We start from the raw sequence: 23,291 nt of genomic DNA, 5'->3' as shown, positions 1-23,291 counted from the left end.
TGTCCTTTTGTGCAAATTTTTTGCCAGTCCCATTCTTTGCATAACAGGTCCCTTGCAGTCTTCTTCGGGTTGTGCTTTATAGCATGTGTTGGTCTCAAGCTTTTATTGTTGCTTAAAGAAAAAGTGGTAACAACAATGTAACCACTTCTCATGGTTCTTCAACGAGTGATAAATCACCTGTTTCTAATGCTTTTGCAGGTAGCACTTTGTTATGGAATTTTGGTGAAAAGGGCAAAAAGGAGATAAGTTGCCATTATTGTAAAGCTAATGATCGCTTGATCAAGCGATGTCCTAATTTCAAGGCAGGCTAAGAAGAAAGAGGATAGTTCCACTACAAGTGCAACAATTGTAGAATCTTCTGTGAAGGGAGATTCTGATGCTAATGTGGTATAATTGGATTGTGATTGAGTGTGCAAAGAATATTGGTTGGGTTGAGATGATCTACAATTTTTTTTGCTATTCAAAATAATAGAGCTACATTTTACCTAGTATGGAGCGCATCACAATTCAATATGCACCCATGTCCTCAATTATGAAACCGTGTGATCATCACAATACGCACACAGCTATTAGATGACACTATCACATCAACACACATTCAACTATACTCTCACTTCTTTAGTGGATTCACAATATATAAGCACTTGTATAGTGTTCATGTTTAGTTGAGTTTTATGTCCCATCTTATTTTGTACTTCCATTAGCTTAGTGACAAAATGTAAGCATTCGTATTCACGATTGTGCACTTCGATTTCCATGGTCCTGGCAATACTAGATTTATGGATTGCTGTTGCATAGTATGCTCAAATGAACAAGATGTGGGTGTATTTTGATAAGAAGGAAACTCCCACTTGTCAAGGAAAGTTGGCTAAACACAAAGATGAGGGGATTTAACCATGCCTACTATGATTCGACTCCTACGACATGCAGGTCTAAGTGCATTGGGAAAAAAAGAAGAAAACTTCCACTTTTAAAATCTTAAACATGTGGTGAAGCAATCAACAATTTTGCAATTAGGGTAGAGGGGCCAATAAGTAGATAGCCCCGAAAACAATAGCAATGATATCGTTAATAATTAGCTAGCTCACTTGATATACGATATTTCTATTGGCTTGAGCATGGGTTCAAACCTTTGTGGTGCCTTTCGCTCTCTTTTAGCCTAGGGTACATCTTCCTTTTGGCCCCTCTTTTTGTTATGCGGGATTGCACAAATGATGCCGTATCTATCTATTTGTGAGTTATTCCTATGGATGCTCTCGTTTGATTTAGATGAACTGCTCAACGATGAAAATTGAGCTCGGATGAGAGAGACCCAAGTGTCTCAAGTTGAGTGTCTCTATACCCGCCTCTCTACCCTAGATGGAGGGTGTAGCTTTAGTGTGCACTTGTGACGTGGTGGGACTATAGCACTTAAATCCCTTAATTATCCTATAAAATTGTAATTTTTGCTTCAAGGTCCATGCAATTCATTTGACACTTGTACAATTGAAGTTGAACCAAATATTCAAACCTTCATCATGTCACAAACCTTTATTTTCAATAATTTAAAGCTTTCTTCTCGTGTCACAATCACTTGTTGGCCTCTAAAGGCTTTAGTATCCATATGGATGAAGGTCGTCCAAATTTTGTTGTTTGACACGTGTCCCTTTTGAGCCTTAAAAGTAAGAAAACTTTTTTCTTTTGAATTCTCTATGTCCTTTCAAACGATCTTTCCCGACAAATGCATTCACTTTTTTTGGAAGGGGATTGCAACAATTAATTTGACATTTGAACATAATAATCTTTTTACAACTTTTGATTTTTGGCTTTCTAAAAGAAACCCTTAATGTTGTGTTGGGTTAGGGAGATTTTCATTGTTTTGTGTGCATGATGGAGACTTACCTTTTATTTGACATCCTACATTGACATATCTTTAGTCTTCTTGCATTTTATTGTTTTAGAATGCTAAAGTGAAGCTTCACCTTGCATAATTTCATTAAATTTTACACACACACAATTTTTATTTTTTTTTGCATTCTAAAACATTAGAATGCTAAAGTGAAGGTTCACCTTGCATAATTCTAATAAATTCTATACACACACATATATTAATTAGTTCTTTTTATTTCACCTTTCATTGTACAACTTCACAAGGCTTTATAGCTTGATTTTAGTAAGTGTTAATGTTCAAGAAAGTCTCTGTTATTAAGCGGTTGCTGGTCGAGTTTCCTCCTCACAAAGAAGAAAACCGGAAATACTAGCAAAATTTTTGAGATTTGTAAAATTTTTGGACGACTTTCTCACATATTTCATCGATTTTTCTTCTGTTTACCATGGTTCGCAGCTAGCTAGTCTCGATTTTCAATTGGCTCAAGACTAAGCTGAGGCAATCCCTTTCCCAAACATTGATACTAGTTTAATTCAACCTGACAATTTTATCACTTTCTTATTGTTTTTGAAAGCCGTCGTGACTTTTTCACTTGTTTTTAATACCATAAATTATTTTATACTTAAGAAATAAACTAAATTCCTCAAGAGTGTAGCACATTGCGTATAAGCAACTCTTTATAAAATAAAAGTCTTTTCACTTATCAATTGCAAAAAGCTTTTCATTTTCTACACCCTTCACTTTTGCATTTTAGATGTTTTGAAAAGAGTTTTTATTTTTTCCAATGGTGTAGACATCATCACTTTGAGATTAAAACATTTGGTGAAGGGTTTTGACAATTTGAACCAAAAATTATTTTTAAAAAAAAGTCAGGGCTGAAAGAGCGAGGCAAGGTAGATGGCCTTTGTACATGCCAAACATGGGTTAATATCGAATTTTCATCTTATATTGTAAATGTTAAACCAAATATCCCTTTAAAGTAGAATTTTGAATCTGTGTGTGTCTCTCTCTCTCTCTCTCCCTCTCCATCCATATATATATATATATATATATATATATATATATATATATATATATATATATATATATATATATATATAATATAAAGTCATCTCCTCAAATACATTATCTAGTTATGAAAAAATATATTCAATATGTTTGGATGTTTTTTTAATAAAAGTTGTACTTTTTTAATTCGACGCACTAGAGGGTCCACAAGGAGAGGTGCTTATCTTATAAAATAGTACCTTTATATAGTGACCTGCGTGATTCCTTAAGGCTCCAATCTCCCTCCATGGCACATGAGATAGAGTAAGATGTATTGTAAGGAGGCATGCTTTTAGAGCCCTTTTAATGAGGTTTTCTAAGAATGCATAGAGAAATAATCAATAGCTCAAAGTTTTAAAAATGTGAATTTCTAAGCTTTGTAACTTTTCAATTGAAAATGGTAATTACTTATATCTATTTTTTGTAATTTAATTGTTATCGCTGAAGTTTGTGCACTTTTTATTTAACAGTTAATAGCATAAAATTTATAAATCTAATTTTTACATTAAGAGCTAAGTAAAAGGTTTCTTTTAAACACACACATACACACACTCTCTCACACTCTCTCTCTCTCTCTCTCTCTCTCCACCCACATTGTGGGATGAATTTATGTAGAAATTCTAAAGCAATGCATAGCTAAGAACTTTGTTCCAATTTGCAAAATTGAAAGAGAAAAGAACTTTCTATTTAAAAATAGAAATCCGAAAAAAATTAACCGCCCTAAAAAATTCCTCTCTCCCTTTCTATTTCTCTCGCTCTATCCCAATAGAAGGGAGTGCCCTTCTCTATTTCTGAAACTGTGGGGGGGGGCGTTAGCAAGAAGCCTCGCCCTCCCCTCCCCAGCTCACGCATCTCGTCTCCTGCAGCTGCTCTGCATCGCCCTGCCGACCTCGAGAAACACAGGTCGTGGTCGTCCTCGTCTTGCAACACAAGAGCCGCTCTCGGTCTCAAGCAACACAAGCCGACCTTTGATACTCTGCACAATCTAATCCTTTGTGTCGATTCTCAGACGGTTCCCACATAAGCTTGACCACTTAACACAGTCAGCCGACTACGTCAGAGCTCCCCTCATGCGACCTGCAGACAACAGTGCCTAGTTCGGACCTGCCTGACGGTGAGCATCTATTCTCTGGCGACAGTGAGCATCTCTTCGAATCTCTTCGACAGCGATAGTGCATTCGATTTTGCTCACCACTGGCTCGACTGTTCGACTACTCGATTCAAGCTCGACTACTCGACTGGCTCGTGCTTGACTACTCGATTCAGTTAATCTTGAGTTTTCGATTTCCTGTTAGGTTTGTTTCAATTAATCAAGGGTTAGTTCTTGCACAAGCTTCTTGCACAAGCCTCGACCCTTGCTTTTCCAACCAAGCCCACAGTTCTCTGCCGAGGCATACAAACCCTAACTAAGCAGAGATTCACACAGAATCTCAGTTTTGTGTGTGCTCTCAACAAGAAGAAGATTAGCATCGGAAGCATGACGACCAAAGCCACCACTCCGAAGAGCTTTGCGAAGACACGACCAAGCTTTGCTGCCGTTTTAGCAGCACGAAGTAAATCTGACCGAATCGAACGCCTTCAAGCATATCTCGATCGGGTCATGGAAGAAAATCGCGACCTCAAAGCTCGCCTTAGCAAGCTTGAGGCACGATTTGATTCCATGGTCGATCTCGCCACCAACAAAGTGAAAGAAGTCGAAGCCAAGGCCATTGAAACACACTCGGAAACCCTTGCATAGGTGAAGACATGTGTGACAGTAGAGCTTCGAGAACAACGACTCCAAACAGAAAATACCCTCAAGATCCGCATTGGTGGGCTACCTCAAGCATGGGAAACGACCAAGTACGACTTCTCGGAACGCATCAACTTCCTCAATGAAACCCTCAAGCCGATCAAGGTCGACCACAACACAATAGGCCGTATCACTTGGAGAGGCCCTGACATGCCTATACCAAGTGGACATGCCATCCTTGGATTCGAAAGTAGAGAAGGTCGGCTCAAGCTTCTCCAACAATCACGTCTTCTCAAAGACACCAAGTTTTGTATCGCAGAAGAACTCACTCCGCTACAACTCAAACGCAAAAGTGAAGAGCTCAAGAAGATACATGAAGCCTGCAAACAAGGCAAATGGGAAGTCTACCGAGGTGGTAAAGCCATCATCCAGGAGTTTCGAAACCCCAAATCGGCTCTCCCCACAGCTGATCCCTCTTAGGTTTTTGTCTTTTTCATCTTTCCATCTTTCCAATGGACCCTCAGTCCTTAACTGATATGTATTCAGTGCGATTTGCTACAAATGTCACCGTTGTACTGTTTGTTTTTGGTCCCATGGGTCATATCTGACCTCCGTGGATGATAATTCAATCTATCTATCTATCTATCTATCTATCTCTCTCTCTCTCTCTCTCTCTCTCTCTCTCTCTCTCTGTTGAGGTCGTCGATGACACACTCTCTCTCTACCTGCTGAGCAATTTTGTTGTATCTGCCTTCATGATGCCCTATTGGGTGAGTAGTTGTTGAGTTTGATACAAGATTATGACCTCCTAGTGTTGACTTATTAAAATGCCACAATGTAGCATTTTTGTAAAGATACTAGCCTGTATTTCTAACCTCATCGCTTGTAGTGTCATCAAAAAATTTCGGAGGTCATTTGGAGGGCCTTCTAAGAAAAATAGAATTTTGACTTTCTCTCTCTAGAAAATAGGTGTGGTAAAAGCAATTGTAAACTTGGAGTAACCATCGAAAAGTACACTTACAAGTAGATTCTTGCCACAGTGTCATAACGGCCGTGATGATTGAAGAATAATTCGTTTTCAGTTGCATTTAATGAACGTCCTAGAATTGGAGGGAGTTTCCTGTACATGGAATGTATGACTAAAGGAAATAGGACGTATCCTTCCAAACCTGCTCTCTCCTTACTCTCTCCCTGTCTGTGCGTTGACCTTAAAGAAATCCTCCCTTTCTTGCCCTGTTGCATACATGGCTTCTTCTTTCACTCCCACAAATGTCCTTCTTAGAACACCCTTCTATCATCTACACATTGACCTTGATCCCCAATATACGCCACTATGTAAGCGAGGCAAAACTAACATCAAAGTGACACCGATATTACAGAGAGGAGACTCAGAGCAGAGGGATCAAAACACTTAGATATTTGGACAAAAGGCTCACTCTATCCATTGAATCCCATGACCAATGCTTTCCTTGCATTTTCAAATCCCACTAACTTATTGACCTTTGCAAGTAATGGAGAGAATGGATTGCTTGGCTACTGTAAAGCTCTAAAACAACAAATCAAAAACTTATAAAGACATGGTGAAGCACCAAGAAAATGAGATTTAGAGACTTTGAAACTTGCATCATGAGGACCAAAAGACTGTAATGTAGTACACACAAGAATCACAGGTCTTGCGAGCAAAGGTACGGTCACTATAAAACAAAGAGACAATGTTAGGCACTCGTGTGCGAAAGAAGAAACTACGGAATCTTGAAACGTTGAAGGTAGGGTATGGCGGCCTTAAGAAAAGAATCCAAGCATTGAAGTGAGAATTGTAAACTGTCTAATTAATTTAAACTAATCTAAGTTTTTGTTTATGTTAGTTATGCTTTCTTTGTAGAGATCCCATCCATCCAGACAAAGAAAACATAGACCCGAAGGTCAATGTAGGAAAGCAGTTAAAGCCATTGATAACTAGTGGTCTTGCAAAGGATATAATGCATGACAAAAATTTTAAGGTTTGCAACAGTATGTCGTTGACAGATTCATTTCAAAGAATGCAGGCCTGCCAAGCATATACAGGGTACATTGGACTCCCTTGGAGTTAGTAAAAGAGGTTACTCAGCTATTCAACAGTCTATCTCTTCCATGTTTGTGAAGAAGGGAATAAAGTCTAAGCTTTTACCAACAGCTGCAAGTGTTTGGAAGGAAAGACTACAGCTCAATAATTAACAGACAGACTTCATTGGATGTCCATTTCATATTCAAGATATTTATAGCTCACAGGGAACTACTGTCACTTATGATAAGTACAACAATATCTTCATGGACCTCACTTTGTTGCAAACTAGAATGGTAGAGCTTTACAATATCACATTCGAAGAGACAGGTGGTGTTCTATATTTTATTTTGAAGCTAGATGAGTGTGAGATTCTTAAAGAGAAGAAGCTAGAGCGAGTTACAATCACATTAATGAATATAGCTCTTTCCAAATGTCCCACTGATGACCCTTCATACTTCAATGTTCAATCATAAACAAACATATGGTGGCTTGGTGCATTTCAATTAATCCAATTTTCTCCAATTTTGCAGCTCTAGCAAGCCGTCTATTGTACCTAAATTTTAGATTTATTTTTCATATCTCATAGGGATTAATCTTGCAGGTAAAGAAAGAAGACTATGAAATTTTATTTTGGGTGTTCCATCAAACCCCTATTCCAGATATCATTGATAGGCAAATGAATCGAGGAGAGGTTTTGGCTGTAGATGGGAGAGGAGACTTTCAAGTTCAATGGCATCTTGCAGATGACCTGAAAACACTAAACTGTATGTATAATTGTGGAATGGGTGCCATGGCAAAGTCTCCATGCTTGTATTGCACGGAGCCTACAAAAGTGATGGACCCAAAGTGGTGGCGAAAGACTCTTACTCGTCACAATCAAGACTCTAATTTCGGACTAGTTTTGGATATACCACTTGTTAATGTCCATATTTGCACACTGCATGGTCTCTGTTGGATTGTAGAGAAGTTGGTATATCTGTACATTGGGTTTGCTTGGAAAATCAAAAAGTCATCTGAACGACAAGTCGCTCTAGAGGCTTTGGAACTAGTTTTGTCAGATATTGGTCTACATGGGGGCAATGTGAAAGTATAGGGGGACAAAAAAAGGTCAACCAATGAGAAAGATGTACCTTGCAAACCATCCATAGGTGGGTCCAAGGCACGCCAGTTTCTATCTACACCTCAAGGTATGAAAGATGTGAAGCTAACAAAGCGAGGGAGAGTATATCAGTCTACCTACATTAGCAAAGTTGAGTATATGCACTGGAAAAAACTTCATTTAGTAGTGAAAGACCAAGAGCCAACAACTCGCAATGCAAAGAGTGATGTGTGGCGTTCCATTGACATGTTATTTCAAATGTGTAAGAATGATGATTGGTCGTAGGATAATCTTAGCAAGTTTAAACAGAACCTTCAGCTACTGAAAAAATCCTTCAAGACAGCATGGACTGACACTCAAATCACTCATTACATGGTAAATTCAAAGCACCTCAGATAGTCTTAGTACTAAGTTTGTGTTTAAATTTCTAAATAAATTTCTTGTTTTGCAGCACATTATTTTTAATCATTTGCCATAATTCATCCAAAAGTATGAGAATCCAGGTATATGGAACACCCAGGGCCTGGAGAAGTTTCATTACATGGCTAGAAATGCCTACTTCAGACACACACAGCATGAAGGCTCTCGAAATAAGACAAACAGTCTGAAGGAATTATTTCAGTGGTTTTATCGCAGAATCATTCATCGCATGCAACAAAAGCAAGTATTGGCCTCTTCAGCAACCGTATAGACATTCAGACATTTGCAACTTCAGAAAAGAAAGCAAGCACACACATTCAACAACTCAAGTGCTCTTGAAAGTCAAATCAGGTGGAGGGAGACAATGCAATATGCCAATCATCGGTGGAACAAGAGAGTTAGAGTTTAGATGATCGGATTGACCACAAATGCCTGTAGAATTAACTTCAATATGTACCACAACTATTTTAACATTTTGATGATTTGCAAATATCATTTGAAACCTCACCCTTGTATCTGATCATTAAATGTTTGCCATACTCTAAGAGTTCAGTAGGGTTTCTTTCCCTAAAGATAAAGCCATTGCTGTGTATGTGCAGTAATATGCTGCACGGCCCCTAATATATCCTGACAAGTAATCAAAACATTCTCTCCTAAAAAGCTTGTTGACAAGGATAACTTTGTCAGCATTTTGTGGAAGCATTGGACCACCTAAGAAGCGAGATAATGTCTTGAAAGCATAGGTTGCAGTATTCCCCTCTTGTGACATTTCGTTGTGGAAGATTAGGATGGGTGCCTCACATAAACTAGGAAGATATTGTCCTAGAGCTACATCCCTACCACGGAACTGTCTTCTTCGATGATGAAAAAAGTCATCCTTTTCAGCAATCCATGGCTGTAAACAAAAGAAGTGTTTGTGTATGTGTGTGTGTGTGAGAGAGAGAGACAGAGATGGGGGGGGGGGGGGGGGGGGGGGGGGGGGGGGGGGGGGGATTTTATACCATGAAACTCTCATCTTGCAAAAAAAGCTCATCCTTCCATAGGTTGACTGATCCGGTTGACTCCTGGGCCGGTCGCTTAAACCAATCCTCCATATCCTATTTACTAGTTGAAGGCTTAAGATTATTTTGAATAGTTTGAAGTGTGGTTTCATCAGGGAGGCTTTCTTTATACTTTTTTGCCTTTTCAAAGCAGAGTTTAATATAGTCCAATGGGTTACTAGAGATCTCCATTGCCTTGTCATCACTACTGTCATCAGAAACAAATCCATTCCTCTCCTACTGATACTTGGAGATAGTGGCCAGTGCAAAGTCCTCCCGCAAACAAAAAATACTTTGTATATTATGAATGAAAATGTATGACCTATCTGCAAATTCAAACTCTGGCACTCCTGGTAGCATTAAGGTGGCTTGCCGCTCATTGAAACCTGACACATCTAGAGGTAGCTTGATTTCTGAGGTTTTCACTGAGAGAAGATTGCTTCGTTTCACCTCTTTTGCTTCTTCTTCAAGATCAATGGACTCCTCTATCTCCGTCATTTCAATATATTCCTCATTCTTTTCCTCTTTTTTATCTGCTAGTAAATTGTGTTCCTCCATGACCTCCTTATGATCTTTCATAAGACTTGTAAATAATCCATTTAAAAATATTAGAAATCCAAAGGATTCTTGAATTATCTTGCACTCCCGTTCATGTAAGCTGCACCAATGAGGCTTGTACATAAGAGGCAGCTGATTATACTTCTTGTAAGATTTTCTTTTAGGATCACAATCTTTTAAATGGACTACCACCATTTCAACAACATTAACCCTGCCCTCTTGAGTGTAAAGCTCAAACTTCTCTCGTTCCAGCTTCAAGTGTTCACTCTATTCAGCTACTATAAACGCATCAAGATTAAATGGAGCATTAAAAATGCAGGAGACCAAATCAAACTTATCACCAGTCCCATACTAAACTGCAAAATCTAAAAGCCTTTCATCAATCACTGTAGGGTCTTCATAAATAACTGCCTCTTTTTTCTTTTGGATTGTTGCAACACATTGGGCACTCTGCAAAGTAGGTGCTGAAAAATCCACTTCTCTCTTAAGTGAGTTCAATAAAGTAAATTTTGGAGGGGAATCCATTCCGACAGATGGATCAGTATCAAGCTCCTCCAAACCTAGAGCAGGCTCCTCCAACCTTAGGGCGCTCCTCAAACTCATGGCAGGCTGTGCAGCAGATATACCAATGAGTTCTGTGAAGTCTACATTCCTCTTCATTGATGTTTTTAACAGCTACGGCAGTCTTGTCGGAACGTTTGCTTGGCCAACGATGCGCTCAGGATCTATTTTCTGCCTTTTCCTCCTATGTGATCTTAATCCTGCCATTTATTTCATACTCACAAATGTAAGTTTCATCAAACATAAATAAAAAGAAGAGCACCAAATGATCATATAAGTTTTGAACAAACTATAGCTAGGTATCTCACAGTTATTCCCAACTAATCATATACACAATAACATAAGATGATTACTATGGATATAATGCAAAATTGCTTTATAGTTGTGAAGAGCAAAAGCCATACAAGTGGATCACGGCGCGTAGAGTACATAAACCAAAATCCACAGAGCTACATGCGCGCCATGATCCATTTAAACGGGCTTTCATATAATAGAATAGCTACCAAAACATCAAAGAATATTATTTAAAAAAAAAAGTTTGTACAATTTCAAAAGAGGATTACGACGCGCGGAGTATGTAAACAAACGTCCACAACACTATTGGCGCACCGTGATCCAATTAATGGGCTTTCATACAATGGAATACCTACCAAAACAACCAAGAATATTATTCTTCAAAATAAACGTTTATACAATATCAAAAGAGGATTACGGCGCGCGGAGTATGTTAACAAATGTCCACAACATTACTGGCGCGCCGTGATCCAATATTGGTTGGTGAATTGTGAAATGGTCTTTTACATTTTGAAGCACAATTCCTAGACACAACTAAACTATGGACCAAATGATAGTGAAGAGATTGACTTTACCTTTGCCAGGATTAGACATTGCTGTTGGAGTAGAGATTCAGGATTGGGAATGTTGTTTTGGGTCTTCAAGCTTATGATTCTTGCACCTTGAAGGAGGCAGAGGCCTTCTTAAGTCTCTCTCTCTCTCTCTCTCGGTCTGTATTTAGCTTCACCAATATGATTTGTATCCTCCTCTTGATCCTGTCACCACACGAGTTATTCTCTCTCTCTCTCTCTCTCTCTCTAGAGAGAGAGAGAGAGAGAGAGAGAGAGATCCTTTGCATTTTTCTCTTACAATGGAATGGCAAGAACCAAGGCAACAACAAGGAGGCAGGGAAAGGACCAGGGCTTGCAAAGAAAGCATGTGGAAGGTCTGTTAGTAAGAAGAAAACTTCAGGTAAACCAATGAAGATATTGAAGGGACCAAGAATGAAGAATATTCAAAGAAACATGGGTTTATTTAAGGAGATCAGAAAAGCTCAAAAATGTATTGAGATTTGTGTCCCTAAACTTCCTTTCCAAAGAGCAGTAAGGCAAATTTGTGAGGAAGCATGTGCTGGTACAATGAGATGGAAGGCTGTTGCCCTACTCTGTCTTCAAGAAGCAGCATAAGATTTTTTACTGGAGTATTTTAATGATATCACCATTGTTGCTGCTCATGCTCACCGGGTGACAATAACGGACAAGGACAATGAGACGCTTCAGAGAGTACGTTGGAGATACGATAAGCTCCTTATCCCTAATGAGTTTATTGACCCCAAAATGAAGGATATATTGCTAATACCACTAGGCCGCCGGGATCATGGGGTTAAGATTCATGAGCTTACTCATGATGTGAACACCAGAGCCAGAGCTGAGCAAGAAGAAAGACGTCACTTGGAAGCAGAGAAATTAAAGAGGATACAGACTGCTGCTGTTGATGAAGAGGCCCAGAGGAGAAATTATGGGCAAGTTACCACAGAAGTAAATGAAAGAAACAATGATATTTTACATTCCATGAAAGAAGGACTGTTAGCACCCATTCCCCTTGCTCATGGTACTAGGCAATTAGCACTGGATTCTGTTGATATTGGGATTTTGAATGATCCCAATGCACAAATTAGAGAATCTATTGTTTATTTATACCTAAAGTAAGTGCTCTTCTCTACCTTTAAGATCCTTTTTTTTAATACTTGGTATCTAATTAAATCCTTATTTTTTATTGTAGCTTAATAAAGAGCCAGCTCCTTCAAGAAACCCATACTAAAATATATGTTTTAGATCCACAGTTGTCTGTGCCACTCCAAATAAAAAACACCCCTCATGGCACATTGGAGAGATGGTTTGTCCACTGTCCAATGCTTCAGGTCACGACTCTGGTGTTGCCATACAGATCAAATAATCATTGGAGCCTTGTATTCATTGAACTGGACAAACAAGTGGTATGGACTATCAACCCCGTACAAGGAACACATTCAGAGATAAGAGTGTTGATAAAACCTTGAGTGTTTATTTGGGCTATGCTTGATGACCTCAATATTGTTAATAACAAATAACCTTCACTGTTTATAGATGCGTAAAAAGATTACTTCATGTCTATGGAAGGCTTTGTGGAAATCATGAACTTTACAAGTCGACCTTTAAAGCTGTCAAAGTGCCTAATCAGACAGATCCAAATTCCTGTAGTTGGAGACGCCTTCTCCATGCAGAGTACATGTTCTTTTTCTTTGAATCCATTTATGTCAAAGGTATTTCCTTGCTATGGTTTGGACAAACTTGGTGCTATTATTAATTAAAGTATTGACCACAAGTTAATCTAATTTTGTAGAATGCTGTGAAAAATTATTTACAAAGGTACCGCGTTGCAATGATTCAACATCTACTATCTCTTTCAACCCTAAGAGTTTTAGATGCAGAAGACAGTTTTGTCGATGACCATATAATAACTTTAACAATGACAGGTGATGAGGAAGTCATGCCAATTTCCACCACTGGAAACCAAATCCCTAAAACTGACTCCATATTAGAGGAACAGACACCGGTATGCTTTGTTGGAGCGGTTGAATCCAAAGTTGGGGTTGATCAATGTGAAGTAGACCAAGCCCTTGAAAATGCAGATGTAAAATGCTCCTCAGAGCCAAGGAATGCAACAGAGGTTCTAGGCCAAGTAGAGGAGGATAAGGGAGTGCCTATTATTGTGGCACAGGATGCGGCACATGATCAATATGAGGGAGTCCAATCTCTTGTAATTGCTGATGTGAAGGGCTCTTCAGAGCCGAGAGAAGATATAGAGTGTCTTGACCATGTAGAGGAGAAGGCCAACATTGCAAATCAAAGCCAAGAACAGACAACAGAACATGTTAACCATTTGGCTATGGAAACACAAGAGTGTTGTACTGCACAACCACAAGAGGTGGATACCCTTGACAATACAAAAGGGAACATTGACACTCAACAACAGATTGTCAACATCAGAAATGACCAGTATGGACTCTTGCTTCAAGTAGATATGGTTGTTCCGGTAATAGCCATTGTACTTAAATAATATACCCTTTTTTGTTTCTAACTACTTATATGTATGCACACAATGATTGCAGAGACTAATTATCTTGGATCTCAATGGGTTGCTACTGCTACGACAGCAGTACAGTGTACATACAGAGTTCTCCGACTTACGAAGTTTCCGCTTGGGAAATCTCAGAGTAGTGATTCGACCAGGCACAAAGGAATTTTTGAATTTTTTGATTCCATGGTTAGGGTTGCTATCTGGTCTTCAATACAAGCCCAAAACCTAAATCCCCTTGTTACCATAGTTTACAATTTGGCTGAAATTCAGAGATTGGATTTTTATTTTGTGTATAGTCAAAGAAATTGTAATAGGACATTTCCACCCAACTAAAAGCTAATGTACCACTTTTCTACAAGCCCTTTGAACAGATCAATGTGCCTTATGATGCTCTCAATACTTTGTTGATTGATGACACACCACATAAGGGTTTACTTAATCCACCCGGCACTACTATTTCCCCACCTTTTCATTTAAAGGGCATCTTCAGGACTTTTACCTAAAGGACATTTTGGTCCCATACCTGCAAGCAATGTCCTTAAGCCCATTGAGCACATCGGAATTTGTACTTACAAATGTACTTAGTAATTCATTGTTTATACCTTAAATTGATACTGTCTACCTGTCTATGTGTTTCGAATACTCAGAGAGAGAGAGAGAGAGAGAGAGAGAGAGAGAGAGAGAGAGAGAGAGAGAGACTTAAGCAAACACTTGATATCGAGATTAAACTAGTAAAAAAAGTTACATTTTTTTGAAGCATTCAGGCTAGATTACATGGGCACAATTTGAATACGGCCAGAAAGATCTCCACATAGAAAATACCCTTCGTTGCATTACTCTTCGTCCGTCCAGCAAGAAATAAAAGTTTACGAAGTCAATGTTGGCAGTCTCCTTCACTATGTCATGTCGAAGTTTCAAAAGATTGCATTGCTACCTTATTGTAATTCCTGTCATAAGATTTAGGTCTTTGTCCACCACTTCCACGTCTATGACAGCATTGTTTGCCAAACTTGCTGCCTCTTGATCCATAGGCACATAGCAATCTTCAACAATGTGAGAACGCTTGTACCAAAAGGAGATTATTAATGTCTGTGTCGCAAGCATATACTTGACAATGAAAGTGTCAAGAGCAATCTTGCAACATATGCCATCTGTTTCTTTCACGTACCACCCTCGATCAAGAAGCTTATCACACAAGAGGGAATAAAATGATTTGCAGAGTAGCATAGTTTTAGCAGCATGTACTTTACAGGTATGAAATAACTCAACAAAGAGACCAACATGACAGAAATTTGCAAGTTTCACCAATTTAGTGGGTACAATGTTTTGGAGAGACCTTTGAACATCCCTATAGAGCCTGCTCCTCAATGCCTCACTCATTGTTGTGTCGAGAACGGGCCAATCCATGGAGTTCCAGTTGGTTGGTAGTGGAACCTTCAACAACACTCCTCTCTGATTCCTTTGATTGAGTTGGTAGAAATGGTCATAGAAGAAAATACCCTCGTCTGGGACAGGCTTTTGCTAGTTTTGCCAGTATATTGCAAGACCCCAATATGAGCATGGGTCTGAGATGAGACCTATAATGAACTCCAGTGGCTCCCATTCCTCATATGAGGAAATATAAACATCTATGATGTAAGAGAATAGAAATAAATACAAACATCTATATAACCTAATTATATACCTATAATAAGAGAAGAAAAAAACAGATTCACATTTTAAATGTAAGATAACATTTATAGAGGAGTGCTAAATAATCAACTTACAGTTGCACCATGGATTATGCACCATGGAGACATCGTCGCCATTAGCAATCACATCAGAGTGAGTGAAAACATGTTGAACAAAGACTTCTTTCACAGTCTTCTTACCAACCTTGACTTTGAAATCCAGAACTCTTGCTTTCCATGCAGAACGAAACATGTTTGATGATTTCGAGCTTTTTCTCCTTCTTGGCTGCATAAGAACCCAAGAACCTTTGCTTATCCTCTGCTCTTGCCACCTATTATCTGTACTGAGAGAGTTTGAGATTGAGACAGTGCTTATGCTACTACATGGTCTTCTTGGCACACTAATGGTGAGTCTAGTTGGGGACAATGTAGAGCAACCTTTAGAACTTCTTGGGCGGGTAGAAGACGAAGCCATAGGTGTAATGGAGGAAGAAGGAGTTTTGAAAGACTTTCATAAAGATAGTGGATATCTTTTAATGAAGGGAGAGAGTTAGCTATTTAGCAGTAGTTAGGTGTCAGCAACTTGACAGCTACTGGCAGTGGGCCCTACTTTGTGAGACGAGGAAGTTACCTTACAAAAATGGGACAAAACTCAATATTTTAAAATGTTTTCTTTCATTTTTGTGTTGTTTTCCATGCATTTCTATGTTATGTAAGGTTGCTGCTCATTGGCCGTGCCTTCTTTTCTCTCTCTTCAATAAGGCCCTCCAAATGACCTCCAAAATTTCCTAATGGATTACAAAGAAAACTTTTACAATAGTCACTTGTTTGCCTTTTGAAGGACCCTGTGAATACTTCTCCTTGTTATATAAAATATAGATAGTTGTACAACCTTAACACTAGCCTTGTAATGGGCCACAAAAGTGGCTCATGCCATAATTTTTGCATATCACATAAAAATGTCATGAAACTACTTGAGCATCTTGTTAGGATGTTATTTAAGACTTTGAGAGTCATATTTGAGTTGAAAATTCTAAAAATAAATTATTTACCTTTTTGAAATGAGCCTTTTTTTGCATAAAATTGTAATTTACTACTTAACTTGGGTGAGTAGTAAATGTTGTCAGTCTTTATGTAAGTAACATAGAAGTGTGATATGCTTGTTACGTACCTATTGAGGGTTTTTTCAAATAGTTCGAGTCTGTTCAAAAAAAAAAAGGTCTACCATTGAGTCAACTTAGGAAAACTATACGCATTCTGCCAAATTAGCGTGTACAGATAGCCATGCAAAGAAAACTTCAACCCTTCATTTATTTTTTCCACACTTTTTATCAACTCATACTATGAGAGGGTTTTTTGTGTAGACATCTAGATAGCTGTCGATTTTTTTTTCTATAAAAGCAAAAAAAGTGGCTATTTTTTTAACAGCAGTAGTGTTAAGCAAACACCTATAAACATCAGTACATGTGCAAATTTTGTCATACCAATTTTTTTTTTCACTCAATTTTATTTAGCTGCAAGTTGTATGTCCATGTAGGTTGTCTTCAAAATTCAAATCCAATTATCCCATGGTTTTGAAACAATTAAAAAAACATACTTTTGAAACAGTTATTAAAAAATAGGCTCCTCCATGCACCCTATATAAAAGAACCTTTCCACATGTGCATCTCTTGGAATAAGTGTCTTCTAAGATGCATTCCCATAGGCTCTTGGCCTCCAGGCGCTCGGCCATAAGACTTGTCTCTTGACATTACCCCCCATTGAAGAAAAGGTGTCCTTGAAAATGAATGTGGGAAATCTTGTCAAAGGAGATATCCTGTCCATTCTCAATTTATTAATTATTTAAGCCCCAAGATTCTTGCCCCATCTTCCATAAACTCAAAAGTCCCCTGCTAAGGCTATTCCCATTATGCAACTCCCCCCCCCCCCCCCCCCCCCCCCCCCCCCCCCGCGGTGTCCAACTACCCCTCCCCCTTCCCCCTTCCCTCATGTCTGTCTTCTTCCCTCGCTCTGGTATGCATTCTTTTCTCACATTGCCCTCGTGTGACACTTGTGCTCTGTCCCAATCCAACCTCAACCTACACACAATGCAGGTTCTCATCCACCATTCCAGCACACCAACGCGTAGTCTCATCCACCTTCAGAGCACCCACAAGGCCTAGGCATCCCCCCCCACGAGGCCGCCCCACATACCTCAGATGTGTCTTCTCATTGTAGTAGGTCTTCCCTTTGGACACACTATCTATGCTCTGCCTACAAATAGAGAAGACATTCCAAGCATTGTCTTAGTCTTTGATGCTAGGCAAAGCAAATAAACACATCTCTCTCTCTCTCTCTCTCTCTCTCTCTCTCTCTCTCTCTCTCTCCAAGTGCCCCTAGGGCCCTTGTTCTCCCTCTTTCCCTTTTGAATTCAACCAAGGCAATCTCTATGAGATACCACAAGATGAGATGCATTATTTTCTTTGGAATGACGATAGACTCTCTTAAATGATAAGTAAAAGGCATCACTTTTCTTTCCTTCAACAATATCTCCTATGATTCCCTTTGAAAAACAAATGCAACCAAAATTGAATTGACATGCTTGTCGTGTCTTGCACCTGCCCTACATTACGGACAAGCAATGTGTAACATGTCTATGTGTTTATAGAGAAAGTCCTTTACAGTTGAACCTTTCAACATTGTCCAACCCCTTTCAACATTGGCCACCCCATTGTAATTGAAAGCTTAGGTAATACTCATACATGAGCTATCAAAAAAAAATTGTAAGATTGGTACATAATCCTCCCAAATAGTCTCATTTTTATTGATATAAGATCTTACCATATATGCAAGTATCTGCTCAATCCGATCATTAGTATGAGGATGATTAGTTGTACTTAAATTGAGGGTGGTAAACATGGCCATACAAATTCCAATTGTAATCACCCACTATTAGTAGGATGGCCATATGCCTTATACACATTCAACTCTAGTAGCCTTGCTAATTTTGGAGCCTTGCTTGTGATCTTAGTAGAAAGAAACATGCACATCTTGGTCAAGTGCATTAACTACCCAAATAGAGTATTGGTCACGATTCGTAATAGGTATAGCACTATTAAATCCATTAGAGATACTTTTCCCTTTCATAAGGGATGCAAGAGCCCAACTTCCTTAAGGTGCTCTACCATAAGAGTATGTAAAGAGGAGGCCTTGCTCAACATAAGAGCATGGGAAAGGGGGATCATTGCTCCTCTTCTCCATAGCTCTCTCTATAGCCCTCCACGGAGGAAGGAGAGTTGCATCTCAAGCTCCACCCAACCAAACCCTACAATGGGAGAACCCTCTCTCCTATAAAAGGCCCCTTGCCCACTGATGTAACCCTAGGGATTACTCTTTGCTGTACCCCTAAGATCCTTGCCCTGACATCCCCCCCGCCCTCCCCCCCTGGAAAAGCATTTTTGTCCTAAAAAATAAGAGCGGGACATCTTTGCTTAAGAACATGAAATGATCCCACTTGAGTTATGCCATGATAGTCAAGAATATGGTTAGGTTCATACGGTTAAGGGGAGGTTCAATGAAATCATGACTTATCAGCCTTTGGAATGTGACAAGTGCATTGATTTAAGCCAAATGACATCACTCTATAAACAAAAATTAGGAAGAGCATGGGGTCTAGGAGGGCCTCTTTATTTTCCTAGAGTTTATGGAAGTGATTAACATTTTGACAAATAGATGCACGCCATGTGTGCAAGAATGGTGGGTGTATAAGAGAGGTGTATGAGTGGTCAAAGGATGCACTTTCCCCCTAGAAAAGGGGGTGGATAACCTTATGATTTTTGGCCTTTCATAACTCCTAAATATAATCTCCAATTTGAGCAAAATTATAAATCTGTGATCTATAGACCGAGCTCTTTCTGTAGATATGTTACATGATATGGTTTTTCCTGTCTGCAACACATCTTGAAGTTGGTCAGGATTTCCCCCCACCATAATTGATGATTCCATCAAGGAGTCCTCTTGCCCATTAAGTAGTCCATCATTTGGGTCCATAGTGGGAGAATACCATGGGTACACTCGCTTTGCCTTGCTTTGTAAGAGTTAAAGCCAACCTTTGATAATAATTGCTTATTAACTAGCTTGGGGTCACTACATGCACAAATGACACAATTGTCATTAGCTAGTGATCTAAGGCCTCGTGTTCCCTGTCCAAAAACACAACACGATGCTAACAAGTGATGCAAATTGGTAATCTATGTCAATCTACAAAGGTGAATGGACCATATGACATGCCATGCATGTTACTTGGGTACATTCTCATGCTGGCACATTTTAGATAGATGTTATAGCTACACATATTCCATTTCTTATATAGATATCATAGTTAGTTCTCCCTTGTGTATGGCTCGTAAAGAGAGTGAGAGGGAGATAGAGAGAGATTTGATCAAAAGTGGTTTGCTACTTGTATGTTGTTTTAGGAAAATGGGTTCAAAGAGCCCCTCCAACTACTACCAGGAGTCACAAGATACTAATTTTATTCCTTTTTTCTCACAGTATTCTCAAAGCCCTTACTCTTCATCATCGTTCAATCCAACTTTCCCATGTATTATTTCAAGGCCCCCATTTGGCTTCAATCCATTTCAGCCACTGATAAGACCTATGAATGAAAGTGACAAAATGGAGTCCTATTTTTGTCTCTTCTGTTGGGGTATAAAGCCCAATGTGGTCGCCCAGGTAAGTGGGCGGGCCGCCAGGTATGTACACATATTCTTTTGTAAAAACCTAATAAGAACTCACTATGCTCTACACATTACAGTAGAGCGAGTTCACCATATCGTCGTGCTCTTCTTCTTGCACTCTCTCTCGCGTCGCACTTCCGCTCGTACTCCTTCAACTGGTATCAGAGCTCAGATTGAGGCTCGGGGCAGCACTGCAGGAGGCTAGAGTCACTAGCTCAGATTGGAGTGAAATTCGACAGGCAAAGACACGGCCCCAAATCCTGTGGGCGAGCACGAAGGGCTCAGTGTTCTCATAATTTCATTCTGAGGTCATCTCGGTCACCGTTTGGCTTCGACAAAGGTCTGCGCAGGCCATTTTCGACTATGTGGTCTTGGCGGGTGCAGACCTGACTCTGCAAATTTGGGGTTTTCGGCCTACGACTACAAGTGCTGAGGATATCGACACTCCCAGAGTGTTGATTTGTGGCTGTCTACACATCGAAGGACGGCTCACAGTTCTTGGAGGCGTGTCACATACGACACGGGCGCATCTACACACAGACTGTAGGCGACATCCACTAGTTCATCAGGTAGCTTGTGTTTGCTGCTTGATATTTCAGATTTCATCCTGACATTGCAGGTACTTCCACATGGGATGTATTGTCAGAGATGATGTATGTCTGTTGAGGGTTTGCTGGCTGTGAGTCACGCAGCAAACAACCGCCGCAACGGTTACAGCATACAGTGGGAAATTTGTGGATGTATGACTTTGTGGGAAGTCTATGTACTGTCAGATTTACTGCAGCCTTTGTTGAGGGTCGAGTGAGGTTTTATTGAGCTGGGGGATTCTCGAATGTTGAGATCCTTTCGGTGATACAGGTCTTGGAGCGATCCCTCGAGCACCCTTAGATAGGCAGCTAGGATGTATTGACTGTGAGTTAGACAGTTGGGATTGCATCTTTGCTTTACTGCCGTTGAGGCATTGTCGCAGTCTATGCTTATAGGACAGTGAGAGACAGTACAGGTGCAGGACAGGTTTACCCACAGCTTACAGTGTCAGAGAGACAATGTTTTTTGAGCTGTTTTTTGGTCTGTTTTTTAGTACACCAGAGCCATTTTACAAAGGAGACTCTGCCGAAATTTATGCAGAATCTGAAGATTTCTTGGTTCATTTGACAGGTTGATATTGGTTCAGAGGTCAGTTTACAGGGGAAACTCTGTCGAATTTTTCCCAGGAAAGTAAACCACTGTGAAGCGTAGCTATGGCTGGATCACAAGACACTGCTCTTTACAATATCAAGAAGCTGGATGGAACCAATTTCCCATTGTGGAAGAAGCAGATTTGGCACGTGTTGGTACAAAAGAAGCAGATAAAACCTATAAAGCTAAAGGGGATAAAACTAGAAGATATGGACGAAGATGAATGGAGCGAAATGGATGAATTGACACTTTCTACCATTATACTGACTTTGGCAGAAAGCGTTTACTTCAATGTAGCAGACGAGATGTCGGCTTATCAAGCATGGTTAAAGCTCAGTGATCTTTATGAGAATCAGAGTGCAGCTTCATAGGTATACTGGCTTAAGAAGCTTGTTGACTTGAAGATGAAAGAAGGGACACCTATGTCCAATCATCTGAATGAATTCAACACAATCTATAGTCAGTTGTCAGCTCAAGGTGTCAAGTTTGATGAACCTGTTAGAGCTATGTTCCTGTTGATCACATTGCCGGAAAGTTGGGACACTTTTCGCACAGCTTTGAGTAATTCTGCACCTCCATATGGTTTGAACATAGCAGGTGTAGAAGGAAGTCTGCTTACTGAAGAAACCAATAGAAAGACAATGGACAAAGGCAAAGGAACAGCCTTAGTTGTCAGGGGAAGGACCAAAGAAAAGTACAAAGGTGGAAAGAGGAATCAGTCTCGTAGCAAGTCCCGCAGTGCTAAAGGCAAGAGTGACATAGAATGCTACCATTGTGGCAAGAAGGGTCACATGAAAAGAGACTGCAGAGAATGGAAAGCAGAAAAAGGCAAAGAGAAAGCTGAAGACCATGGTGAGAAGAACAAGTCCTCAGTGAAGATTCAAGAAATAAATGTGTTAAACATTGTTGCAGAGGATGACAGTCTAGTGTCAGGAGACATCTACTTCTTGAAGAATACAATGGACTCAGCTCTTCTTACAACATCTGATGGAAATGCACTGAGTGACTGGATTATAGACTCAGGGGCATCACTTCATGTGTCTCCAAACAAGGAGTGGTTTACCTCTTATGTGACCACTAAAGATCATGTTCGGCTAGGCAATGGGCAGACATGTGAGATCTTAGGTGTTGGAGATGTTCAATTGAAGTTTCAGAATGGCTCTTCTTTCACGTTGAAGAATGTGAGACATGTTCCCGCAATTACAAAGAGCTTGATCAACACAGGTTTACTTGATGATGCTGGCTACGTCACCACTTTTGGACAGAACATGTGGACGATATCCAAGGGTTCTATGACAGTAGCACATGGAGTAAAGTCTGGAGGAATTTACATGATTTATGTATCAAATGTCTCTAAAAATGTAATCAATGTAACCGAGCAGCCGAACGTTTCTTTGTGGCATAGCCGGTTAGGACATATGTCCAAGAAGGGAATGGAAATCTTGTCTCGTTCTGGTTATTTGCCTGGCTTTTCATTTAATGATTTTGAATTCTGTGAACATTGTCTGTATGGTAAGCAAACACAGCAGCCACATAAGCATAGAAGCAGTAGAAGAGATACACAGTTGGAACTTGTTCATAGTGATTTGTGTGGACCTATGCCTAACCTATCTCTAGGGGGAGCTTCTTACTTTATGACATTTATAGAAGATTACTCGAGGAAAGTATGGGTTTACTTTCTCAAGCACAAGGATGAAGCGTTTAGTGTTTTCAAAAAGTTTGTGACACTTGTGGAGAATCAGAGTGGCAAGAAGCTTAAATGCTTACGCACTGACAATGGTGGAGAGTATGTTTCAAAGGCCTTTCAGGACTTTTGTGAGTCAAAAGGTATAAAACGTGAACTTATTGCTCCTGAAAATCCTCCTCAAAATGGTGTTGCTGAGAGGATGAATAGGACCATACAAGACAAGGTCAGAAGTATGTTGTCTAATGCACAACTGCCAAATGGGTTTTGGGCTGAAGCTGT

At 39.7% G+C, this 23,291-nt stretch overlaps 1 protein-coding gene across 2 annotated transcripts in view; it reads left to right on the top strand.

The window, feature by feature from the left end:
* The window catches only part of RRP41 (3'-5'-exoribonuclease family protein), a 170,466-nt gene that overhangs the window by 108,604 nt on the left and 38,571 nt on the right, over positions 1-23,291 (top strand). Inside the window, exon 12 of one of the 2 annotated variants that reach the window (XM_086484103.1) lies at positions 199-488. The exons of the other annotated variant lie outside the window; for it this stretch is intronic. Coding sequence (XP_086340229.1) covers positions 199-246 — 48 coding nt within the window. The 3' untranslated portion in view covers positions 247-488. Of the gene's footprint in view, positions 1-198; positions 489-23,291 lie in introns of those variants that run through there. 2 annotated transcript variants of the gene reach the window in all.

Source organism: Adiantum capillus-veneris, chromosome 2, assembly GCF_014529385.1.
Source record: "Adiantum capillus-veneris isolate H3 chromosome 2, ASM1452938v2, whole genome shotgun sequence".
NCBI lineage: Eukaryota > Viridiplantae > Streptophyta > Polypodiopsida > Polypodiales > Pteridaceae > Adiantum > Adiantum capillus-veneris.
Note: the sequence above shows the minus strand (reverse complement) of the source record. Positions and strands in the feature narration are given on the sequence as shown.